The 12,290-nt window shown below is 31.8% G+C and overlaps 1 protein-coding gene across 3 annotated transcripts in view; it reads left to right on the forward strand.

Annotated features, from left to right (window-relative positions):
• The first annotated feature begins 1,676 nt into the window (after positions 1-1,676).
• Positions 1,677-12,290, forward strand: part of TECRL (trans-2,3-enoyl-CoA reductase like) — a 122,829-nt gene continuing 112,215 nt past the window's right edge. The window contains exon 1 of one of the 3 annotated variants that reach the window (XM_053217293.1): positions 1,677-2,036. In XM_053217293.1, coding sequence (XP_053073268.1) covers positions 1,803-2,036 — 234 coding nt within the window. In that variant the 5' untranslated portion in view covers positions 1,677-1,802. The remainder of the gene's footprint in view (positions 2,037-12,290) is intronic. The other 2 variants (XM_053217292.1, XM_015083459.3) reach the window with 2 other exon arrangements.

Raw genomic sequence — 12,290 nt, forward strand, 5'->3', positions numbered from 1 at the left:
AGCATGCTATTAGCATCACCCCATTCTGTTACACCTTTAAGATACATTTACTGATTGTTTGTTTAATATATATTTATTGGGCACCTAATGTGTACCAGACACTGTGCTAGGCACTGTAGATAGATAGATTAAGGGATGAGATCAGAAATATAACAAGGTGCTGATGATGCAGATCCTACAGACCTTCGCGGAGAACTTCGGAGTTTTTGCTACATAAAATAGAAAGACTCTGCAGTGTGTTGAACAGATTATTGCAAGGTCTGCTTTTGCATAGAGCCTGATCAATCTAGCTGCTATATTAAAATGATAATAGATCGCCCAGTATTCACACAGAAAGACTAGTTTGGGAAAGCAACACAGGTGAGGTTGATGCTTTGAAGGTCGCTGTGGGATGGTGAGAAGACTGTGTTCTGGGTTTCTAATGGATTAGATCTGAGCTGTGGGAGAAAAGGGATGGAGTGTTGTGCAACTTGGGTGGTGAAATTGCACAACACGTGTGTATGTGTAACAGGCACACAAACATATATATATTTTTGTCTTCTCTGTTTTTAAAAGATTACATATTGAATGTAATGGTTGTCTAGAATATGAAAATGATAACTGCACAATGTGTAAGTGGATCTTCATTGCATAATGTTTGGTCACAATTAAAAATCATTATGTTATTTTGTTTAATTATAACAGTAAATATTAGCCTCATATATATATATATATATATATACATATATATACACACACACATATATATTCACTTCTCTATAATTCTGGCCACTTGACTCTTCATGTCTTAATTGTAAATAACATCTCAGAATATTTTCCTGTAATATCCCTTTGAATCAGTGACAATATATTTTGGATATTTTTCAGTTGTTTCTTCACCAGATATATAGGTATCCAAGTGCTTTGAGTCTTTTCAACAAACCCCTTTTTCCAGGTTGTTTAACATTCTTCATTGTTTATAATGATAGTATTTGAATTTGTCATAACTTAGTGCTGTGGTAAATGTAATGTTTAGTATTAATTTTTTATATAAATTCAAAGATTTGCCAATAACATATAATGTTTAGAAATGTTAAAATGAGATTTACTTATTTTTCCTTAAGTTATAAAATTGCTTTCTACGTATTCCAATCTCACGGATGATGTTCCATCTTTCTATTCCCTGTACAGTGAAGAATTCATCCTTTTTGTAACATATATATGTTTATTTGTATATATAATTTATATTATATTATATTGTGCTATATAACATTTAATATTTATATATTAAATATATATTTATATATTTATATTTATTTATATCTATTTAAAACATGCCACAAATCTTTCTCTTAAGCAACACTTATAAAAAATTTTGTTATGTAATTATGTACTAGGTGTTTTTTAATTTATCTATAAGATATCCCTATGCTAATTTTAAATACATCTAAATGTGAATGTGTCAGTAACAATATATTTGTTTGAGGTGCATGCAGAATTCAGAGATAAAAACTCTATTCTTTTCTTGCTTTGGAATTTCAGATACTAGTGGCCATATTAAGAAGCAGAGATAAAAGGAGAAAGCAAGAAATAATTGGAATGCTGGTAAAGTAATCCTCTACACTGCAGCAATTTACAATAGTGTGTTATATATAGAAATAGATCAGTCATTGTTTTCAAGCCTGCTAAATAAAACTGAACTCTTGGAATGGCATGGCACTTGACCTTTCCTCGTTTCACCCACAGTATTTAAACTGGTGCAAAGGGAACACACTGGCAAGTGTCTTCTGTTGACATGACAGATTCTCCTGGTAATTCACACAATGTTCAAAAGGCACAAGTCCCTTGCTTCAGAACGCAAGAGAGAAATATTTTCCCGAGGAGCTACACGGTCCATCCTGAAGAATGACTTGAGAAACTTCCACTGTTTGTCGCATTTTGTGCTCTCAGCGGGCCCTCTAAAATCAATTCCAGTAGTTAAACATTCAAAAACTACGCACTTTGAGATTGAAGTACTTGATGCTCAAACAAGAAAGCAGATATGTATTGTGGATAAGGTAAGTTATATTTGTTCACTTAAATTTCTCTTATCTGCACCAAAGATTATTGGTCACTTGATTAAATGCTGACGAAGTTGTATCAAAACATAGTCCTGGCTTTTAACGTTAGTTTTATGATGAGTAGGATAGATACTTCATATACTATTTCAGTGGAAGATATTCATAGTCAGTTTAATAGTAGCTATTATTATGTCTGTTTTTTCTGTTAAGGTGGACCATTGTGGAGAGGTAAAATTTCCAATGCTCAGCTTCTCAGCCTTCACAACAAAATTTCCCTAGGTTTTTCTCTCTGTATACTTCATTACGTATTCAAATTATCATAGAGTTCATTAGTGTTCACAGAAAATAGCAAGCAAAAGGCGACAAACTTACTAAAAATGATATTTAGCATATATGATACAGTCTAGTCATTTAAAAATTATTTAGAATTCATTGTCTTCAAAAATGAACATCTCGCTTTTTATGGAAAGTTTACTTATTTCAAAATTACAGTGTTTAAATTCCTTAAAAAAGTCTCGCTTAATATGTTAAACATTTTTATATTCACGTCAAAGATGTTTCATTCAGAAAAGATAAAATATATACTTCCTGGGTTAGAAAATTAACACATAAATATACGTGTACATCATGGATATACGTATGTGTATACAATATTTCATCCATTGTCTGTTTTTCATTGGCTTGAAAGGTCACTAGTAGTTTAATTTATTGAGAAAGATTGACATTTTTTACAACAATATATTTTCATTTATTTTGCTATACAGACATGTCAAATAAGTTTTTTTCTATTGTTCTAAAAATAAAATTCAGTCACTGATTTCATTTAACTATACTCTAGCTATGTTTCTGGATAAGAGGGAGAGACAAAACTGTTCTTGCTTTTAATTGCAGAAGATCATACGTACTTTCTCACTTAGTAATTGTAAATCTATGACCAACCTATTAGCTAGTAACAGTAACTTTTATTTACATATGGAAATAAAAGATAAAGAACTTTACAAGTTCATAAAGTTCATAAGTGGAATGCAAGAGATTCAAAACTATTTGTATGGAATTCCAAATCACATTATTTTTCAATACTACCACTAGAGTCATATATAAATTAATATATATTGTGGTAATAGAATTTTAACATAAATTTCATGCATGTTGTAATTTACTTCTATTTTAATACCTCAATAAGGTTTTTGGGTTTTTTTATATCATACAAGAGTAAGACAAAACAAAACAAAAAATCACCCAGAGGTTACTGATGTTTGTATTATTTCACTCTTAAAAATTTAAAACTCATCAGAAAAATACAATTAAATTAAAGGAAAGAAGGTAGTGAATAGATACTGAATTGGTCAAGGATTTTCAAAGATCAAGATTCTAAAATGAGACTGGCTTTTGTGTCCTTTCTGACTTGTGTCTAAACCTTGATGCAAAATCCATCTCAGTAATGAGAAACCGCTAATGGGCTGCTAATTATTTTTTCCCATATATGTAAATTTTGATATTGAGATTGTATTTGAAGGTTAGACATGGGGATTTACATTTTCAATTATTAATTAAATTGTGAAAGAAATTAAGCATGCAGAAAGCCAATATTCTTTAGAGACAAAGATTTGGTTTAGGAATTTTGGTTTAAAGGCAGACAGTCTCTCTGCTGTCATGTTATCCCTCCTTTGTGGTATATTCAATAAACTATCTCCTTTAAAAAGAAAAGGAATTTTGGTATAGAAATTTTGCTTACATTTCAGTAATTCTTGTAATTGCACTACCAGTAGCAAACCTTTAGGGAAACTCAGTAGGCCACATAGGGGATTATTTCTGGATTCCTCACCAGCCTTTATTGCACAATTAACACCAGATGATGTGGAAGTTAAAACATCCAAGTCTTTGACTTGTCAGTAAAACTGGATTTTGTTTTGTCTTGTTTTAGTTTGGTAGCTTGATAAATTGTCCCAACAATGCAAGACATTTAAAAGAAAAAAATCTGGATTAATTCACATTTTTTTGCTTCATGATTCCTAAAAGTTCAAATTTATAAATATGAGAAAGACTGATTTTGTTTATTGTTCAGGATACTGTTTTGCCTAGACAAAGTAACAGCTATCTTAGCAGTAAGGTCATGTTAAGTGCCTTTCATTGTACTTGGCTCTACTCAACATACTAAATAAGTATTGCTTATGACAGTGCCTATCTTTCAGTAAGCACTGTGTTACAAAGCAGTAAAAGTTAAAAGTCATGGACGTTGGAATTAAATATATCTGGACCAAATCCCTGCTGCATCAATCATATTTATCAAGGTGCAGAAAACTCTGACATGCTGATCACCAGGACCCTTATTTAGAAAATAGGTTAATAAAATCTGTATGTAAGCTTGGAATGAAAACTAAAAATAATATATGTAACATATTTGTCATGATGCCTTGAACACAATATATAAACTAATATATATATATATATATATTAGTTTTAATAATCATTTGGAGAGATAAATTCAATGTGTATAAATGTAAAAGAAAAAATAAGTGATGAACCTTGTGATACTGGCAGAGTTTAAATTTGACTCCTTGATAATTGCCCATTGACATGATTTCTTATAATGCATAGATTAGATATAAATATTCAAATAGTTTGAGCAGCATATATGTATTTTAGTAATACATGCTGACCTCTAGCAGAAAGTTAGTTTTCATCTAGATACTATAATTTAAACTTCGATATAGACAATGTATCTACTAAAGATATTCATGAAACAAAAACATCAAAAGAAGTCCTGGGATTAAAGAAAATATACTGAGTCATGTTCTTTTACTTAATATCACATACACATGTACATGCACCCACACATACACACACACACACATTCATGCATAGACACATGCCTGCATGCACACACACACCCCCAAACGCAAAAACCTCTTGCCTTCACTATCTTCTCCAGCTTCTGCTTTATTTCTATGATTACTTTCATCCTCTTCATATTGTCTATCCACATTTCACTTTTCATTCGATCCTAAAACTACTCCATTTAGGCATTTGCCTCCATACCTTTTCAGTTTGATTTTGCCATAGCAAAAACTCCTTGCTAAAATCCAAAGGTCAATTCTAATGCTTTATCTTAGCATATCAGCAACGTTTGCCACTGATAGGCACTTCTTCCTCTTTTGCTATATGAGTTCAGGATAATAGACATATTTAAAAAAAAAACAAACTTATTTCATTGCTTCTCCATTTTCTCTTGCTGCTTCTTCATCATCTGACTTACTAGGTGTGGACTGTCACCAACTCAGTCATTGAAACTTCTCCCAATATTTACTCATTTACCTTTTTGAATCCCATAGCTTCAAATATTATCTATTGATGACTTATATATTGTATGTAACTGTAGCTTATCTTTTTCTCCTCAACTGTCAATCCATTTATCTATGTATGCATACATCTCTGTATGTATCTCTATCTATCATCTATCTATCTATCTATCTATCTATCTATCTATCTATCTATATTTACCTATGCATCTATCTATGTATCTAGTTATCTACCCACCCATCTATCTGGATGCTTACTAGGAATCTCAAACTTAGTATATCTAAAATTGAACACGTGGTCTTACCTCAAAATTTTATCACAGAGTTTCCGAAGTCAATAAGTGGCAACTGCATCCTTCGAATACCTCAAGTCAAACACTTAGAGGCATCATAACTCATATCTTAATCTCATACCCCACATATAATCCATCGTCTCAGTGATACTTTCAAATATATCCAAACTGACAAATTTTCACCACCTCTACTGCTAGCGCTCCTAAATCTTTCCTCTGTTTCTGTTCTTAGCACTTTCAGTATATTCCTTACATAGTAACTAGAGCTATCAGGTCAGATCATAACATTTGCTTCATAAAACTAGTCAGTGTCTTATTTGGGTCCACTTAACTGTCACTTTTTCTTTGGGAGAATTTGCTGACTACTTATTTAAAGTGGTAAAATCTGCCAATATCCTCTATTACCCTATCCTGTTCTATTTCTTTACTACAAGTTATTACCATTTAATATACTGTTTATTTTCCCTTTTTTTCATTTTGTTTATTATTTGGCCTACCCTGTTATTCCACCTTTGCAAAATCAGGGATCTGGTTTTGTTTTGTTATCATTCCTGTATCTGCAACATTTAGAACAAAGATAAGTATTTAACCAAAATGTATTGAATAAATTATACCTGTTCAAAAGTTTTGTGGATTTCACAATGCACTCATATTTAGCAGTGATAGTTTTGGGGTGAAAGAGTAGGATATTTGAAAATACTTTTTACTATTCTCTAAATCAAAATATCATTAAAATAAATATAAATATATTTACAGAATAAGACATTTCATTAAACCATTTCACTAAATGCCCAAATTCTTCTGGGTTTTCTCCCGAGAAAGATGTATAGAATTTAACTTTGTATTAGTGTATAATTTACTGACCATCATATTCTGATTATAAAAAGCTAATAAGGTTTTTATAAGGCAGACAATACAGATGGGCTATTTATTTAACTAATTTATTTATATCCCATATGTAAGTAAAATAATATGACTAATGTAGGATGAAAAGATGGAGAGCTGGTAGCTGAATTAAAATGTAAATATCATGCTTGTTTTTATTGGAACATAAAAAATATATAAAAAATAATTTTTAAAACTTTAACAATGAGTTATTTTCAGTTGCTCACTATCCCTGTCTCACTTCTATTTTGTAAAATGTCAAAAGCTTATCTAGTGATATATTGATGGTTCAAGAGCACAGCAAGAACTTTAAAAGCTAGGATTGATAAATGTTCCCAATATCATCCGATACTTTTCTCTTTAATCTTTTCTCCAAGGAACTTGACCTCAAGAGCCCTCTTTCTCCTATTATTTTATTTGCTTTATGTCAAAACTCTAAAAAGCATTTTAAAAACTACTTATAGGAGTGCACTTGTTGTGATGAGCACTGGGTGATGTATGGATTGTGGAATCACTATATTGTGCACCTGAAACTAATAGAACACTGTATGTATGTAAAAAAAAAAAAAAAGACTGTATAAATAAAAGAAAGCACTCAGTAATTCTCCAATCCTTCTAATGATAAAAATATCAGTTTTAACCAGAAAATAGTAGAGAGAATTATAGGGTAGATAGACTAACTAAAAACTTCACTTTTGATATTCTAGTTAGAAATTTTGAAAATACTTAATTTCTAATATTGTCATTTTTAATACTTTACCTTGGATGGCATGCATCTTAGCAAATATTTGTCTCCATTCATTTGAAAAATGAGAATGGCATCTGTCTTAAAATATCGTCATGGCAGCTTTCACAATTTCATGTGTATAGAAATGACAAGATCTTTTTCTTCCACTCCTCTCCTTCTTCCTCTCCCTTCTCTTTCTTCATCCTCTTTCCTCCTCTATCCTTCCCCTCTTCCTTCCATCCTTGTCCCCGTTTTCTTTCCTTCCACCTCAGTCCCCTTCCTCCCATTTCTTCTTAGAGCATGTTATAATTGAAAGGGTATGAGCTTTGAATTCACATAGAATAGAATTTTAATATGAATCTGATTGACTTTACCTTTCCTTGGACATAATCCAATATCTCTGCCCTTTATTATAATTTTCCGTAAAAGGATTTAGGTATTGTTATCCATCCATTTATAAAGTAAGAACGGTGGTACAGAGATTTGAAATGAAGAACTTAGTGTGTATTAGAATCAAGCTTTGAACTGGCCAATATTTGTTCTGGGCTTTGCTCTTAACTGCCATACACTACCACCTGACATATACTAACGACTTTCATTAGCCCAAATTCTCACATTCTGTTTTCATTTCATGACTGGGACAGGACATCTGACTTCCCATACAGACAATATGTTTCAAGACAGAAATGCTATTTTCTTTTCTTTTTTCATTTATGGTTTCTCTCTCTCTCTCTCTCTCTCTCTCTCTCTCCTTCTCTCTCTCTCTCCTTTCTCTCTCTCTCCCTCTCTCCTTTCTCTCTCTCTCTCTATTTTTTCTTTCCCCTATGTTCATCTGTTTTGTTAGAGGTGCTATTTTTGAAGGATGTCTACTTCCCTTCCATTTGATACAAAAGAAAGTTCCAAAGTATTCTTCAGTTTTTTTATATACAGACATAAAATAACATTAATTAACATTCAAACCTAGAAATTAAAAATACCTTTGAAGTCTCTATAATAATAAATGAAGCAACAAACATGCACAAAGTGTTTATATCATTAAAAATTAAGAAATTAAAATGGATTATTCCTCCACAAAGAGGGGATTAATGTAGTCATTTTCTGTGAGTCCTGAAGAGCCTCAATGCTTACTCCTCTCTTTGCATACACTTCAGAATTCCATAATACAACATGCACGTCTTATTTCATAGAATCAGTGTATTTGATATTAATATATTTTAAATCATCTGCCCTTAGATTTCCCTCAGAAAAAGTAGTCCTACCATATTGAACAAATGCATAGTGTCTTGAGAAGAAATGTAGTGTAGAGGTTTATGCTCAGAAGTCAGACATACTTGTGTCTGCAGCTGAGCTTTGCAAATTATTAATATTTTATCATCTTAACATGTTACCTAACTACTCTGACTCTTGCTTTTCCACGTAAGGTAAATATCAAATCAAAATACAGTAAATATCTATCTTCCATGAGTATCTAGGACTTTTATATTTGTGAAATGTGCAAAATATACCACCATGTACCACATTATTGGTTTTCTGTAAATTAAAGCTGTATTTTAGATAATGGCAGTATGTAAGTAATATTATTATTCCATTGGCACAGGAAAATAATTGAATTAATACTTTTTGGCTGTGACTATGACAATTTAGTCATTATATAGTAACAAATATAAACTATTATGTGTATTCCTTTAAATTATGTCTACATTTTTCCATTTTCTAAATATATCACCATGTAAGAAAACCATTTTTGTTTATGGGCAAGCTATAAAGAAGATGTCATTTTATCTTCTGTAAAATACGAGATGCAATGACACTCTTTTTAGAAGGTCAACATAGATGAATAAGTTTTAGAGGATGCATCTTGAAAGAAAAGAGTTGAAATTTACCAGATTCAGCGTTTCTCCAGCTCTATGTTTTGCCATCTTATAGTGACCATTTATTAACTCAATAGATATCTGTTAAGATATTTGTCTAGTTTTCTATTATATGTTTGAGATAATGCATTAACTCAAACAGATGCAATTCCTGTTCTCATAGATTCTATACTCTCCGGTGGAAGCCAAACACTGTACAAGTAATTTTAAGTGCAAAGATACCTACACAGTGAGGGAGGGGAACGGTATTTTGGGATAGTAAACAAAGGGAGATAATCTGTGAAACAGCAGAATCTCCTTGGAGAAATTATGTTAATATGTGGCCCAGACAGTGGATAAGATGGAAGAGAAATAGGGGGATATGACAGATAAAGGAGGTAGAAAGAACAAGACTTGTTTGGTTGTGAAGAATGAAGGTTAGGGAGGATGCAAGTATGATGTTGAATTGCTGTTTAAACTACTGGGATCCTAAGAACAGTATAAGTTATTAAGTCCTTTATGTGTTTTGTTTATTTGTTTGCTTGCTTTTCTTTCTTTTTCAAGTTTTTACTTGGATTCTAGTTAGTTAACATACAGTCTGATATTAGTTTCAGGTTTAGCCTTGTTTGCTTTCTTATTTTTGGTGCAGACAAGTACAGAGGCAGGTAAGAAACAAGTACTCAGTTTTGCTCATTTTAAGTTAGAGATCTCCGTGAAATACCCAAGAAGAAATAACTAGTAGGCATTTGGGTGTGAAGATGTAGGACTCAGGAGAGTGGTCATGATTCAATATGTTGACTTGGGAATTAGAAATGTGTAGGTGATCTTTGAAGCAATTACAGTATAGAAGAGAAAATTTCAAAAGAACAACATAATGAATAAAGGAAAGAACCAACTATAGAGGCCTGAGGAATTCCAATATGTAAAGATGTTAAATAAAGCGAGGTTTGAAAAGGAAACTAAGAGAAGTTTCCAGAAGGACAGCAGAAAGGTAACTGTTTCATCACAGAAGCCTAAGACAGAATATTTGAATGAGAAGGGAAAGATCAGTAGATGTGACTAAAAAGCACAAAGAAATACAATAAGTATCCCTTGAATTAAGTGGTATAATGCTCATGTTTAGTTTAATTAGATTGCTTTAGGTACAGTGATTTGGGGGGAAACCCAGTCTAGAATGGGGATGATAGTCAATGGGTAACAAGAAATTTGACTTTCCTAGAAAAGCGTTCTTTTATAGGCAGCAAAAGTCTTGAAAAACTTAAGTGTTTCAAACTCTTCATTCTTCAACTCTATGTTAACTCCTATGTAGTCCAATTCACATACTTTGGGTTACTGTTTACCCCTTCTTTATTACTCCATTTTTCATCAATCTATACTACTCACCAATCCCAAAATAATATTGTAATTTCCATTCCTTGGGTTTGGGTAAAATTTGATCCCTCTGCCTAGAGTGTTCTGTTACAATCTTCTGTCTAATTCACAACCATTCCTCATGATCAAACTGAAATGACAACTTCTTTGTGTGCCACTTATGATCTATAAGCAGATGTGTTATTTGTCCCAGAAACAGTTGATTGAAATTTCCACTATAGAAGTTATATAGTCTAGTCATTGGAAATGAGCATTTGTAAGCTATCTTGACAACTTGAAAGAGTAATTTTGTGTTTGTTCAAACAAATAATTTTTTAAATGAAAATTGTAAATAGTTCATCAGTATTTCATTTTTCTAGCAATTTATTTTCATTGTATTTTACAAATGTATCATAGAATTTTTTTAAGAAGTGATGTTTTATCCTACATAGTTGGGAAGCATTGAACTAGAGGACATGGGAATGACCTAAATGCTATTATACAATAAATATGCTTTGGATGCAAAATTAGTACATGTCATATCGAGGCTCCTCTTGGATTTTGTTCTAAAAGTGTAGGTTCTTTACAGGTAAGATAAAATAATAATGCTCAAATATTTGCATTGTAAATATAGAAGAAAAATTATAGCTGAAATGACATGCTTTTAGATCAGTGAAAGTGAATAATATGGGAGTTTAACACAAATTATATACTAAGGTGGCTAGGGAAACGATACTTTGCCATCTGATAGAGGTTTAAGCATGAGGATGAGAAATAAAGCTAAAGTGACTGGAAGGAGGCACTCAAAAGGATTTTATTTATATATTTATATATAATTGTATTTATATAACGATTGTTATATATATATAATATATATAACAATCGTTATATAATTGTATTTATATAACGATTGTTTTATATATTATATATATGTATATATATATATATATATATATATAACAATCAATTAGCAAAGGTGGGCTAGAAAGAACATCCCAGGAAGAATTAACATACTAAAAGTATTACAATCTCAGATTTCAAGGTATACTACATAGCTGCAGCAGTCAAAACAGTAAGGCAATAGCACAAACATAAACACAGATCAATGGAACAGAACAGAGATCCCAGAAATAAGCCTATGACAGAGGAGGCAAAAATGTACAATGAGGAAAAGACAGTCTCTTCAATAAATGGTTTTGGAAAACTGAACAGCTGCATGCAGATTAATGAAACTGGACCACTTTCTCACACCATACACAGGAACAAACTCAAAATGGATTGAAGACCTAAATGTAAGACCTGAAAACATAAAACTCTTAGAAGAAAACATAAACAGTAAACTCTTGGACATTGGCCTTACCAATGTTTTTTTTTGGATCTGTCTGCTCAGGCAAGGGAAACAATTAGGACTATACCAAACTAAAAAGCTTTGGCAACTGCCAGAGTCCAGCTCCAGCAGGTCCAGGGGTTCCCGAAGGAAGAACGACGTCGGTGAAAATAAAACAAAACTAAAACAAAAAACTAGAAAATAAAAAACTAAAATAAAAAAACTAAAACTAGAATAAAAATGGACACAGACAACAGCAGTGTGTTGAACTGGCCGACTTATTGTAGTAAACGTGACATTATATATGCTAGTGATTTCCTCATAACATATGTCATCTATGTTTTTCTAACATTACCTAATTTTGAAAATGTTCCTATGTGTAAACAACCTTTAAGAAATAACATGGCGATTTTCCCCTAACTTTCCCGCATACCCTTTAATTATAGATTCATTTCTTGCATTATTCTATTATGCATCTGTGTTTATCTATAATCTACAAAGCATTTGCTTTGCTGTTCTT

Source organism: Acinonyx jubatus, chromosome B1, assembly GCF_027475565.1.
Source record: "Acinonyx jubatus isolate Ajub_Pintada_27869175 chromosome B1, VMU_Ajub_asm_v1.0, whole genome shotgun sequence".
NCBI classification, from domain to species: Eukaryota; Metazoa; Chordata; class Mammalia; order Carnivora; family Felidae; genus Acinonyx; species Acinonyx jubatus.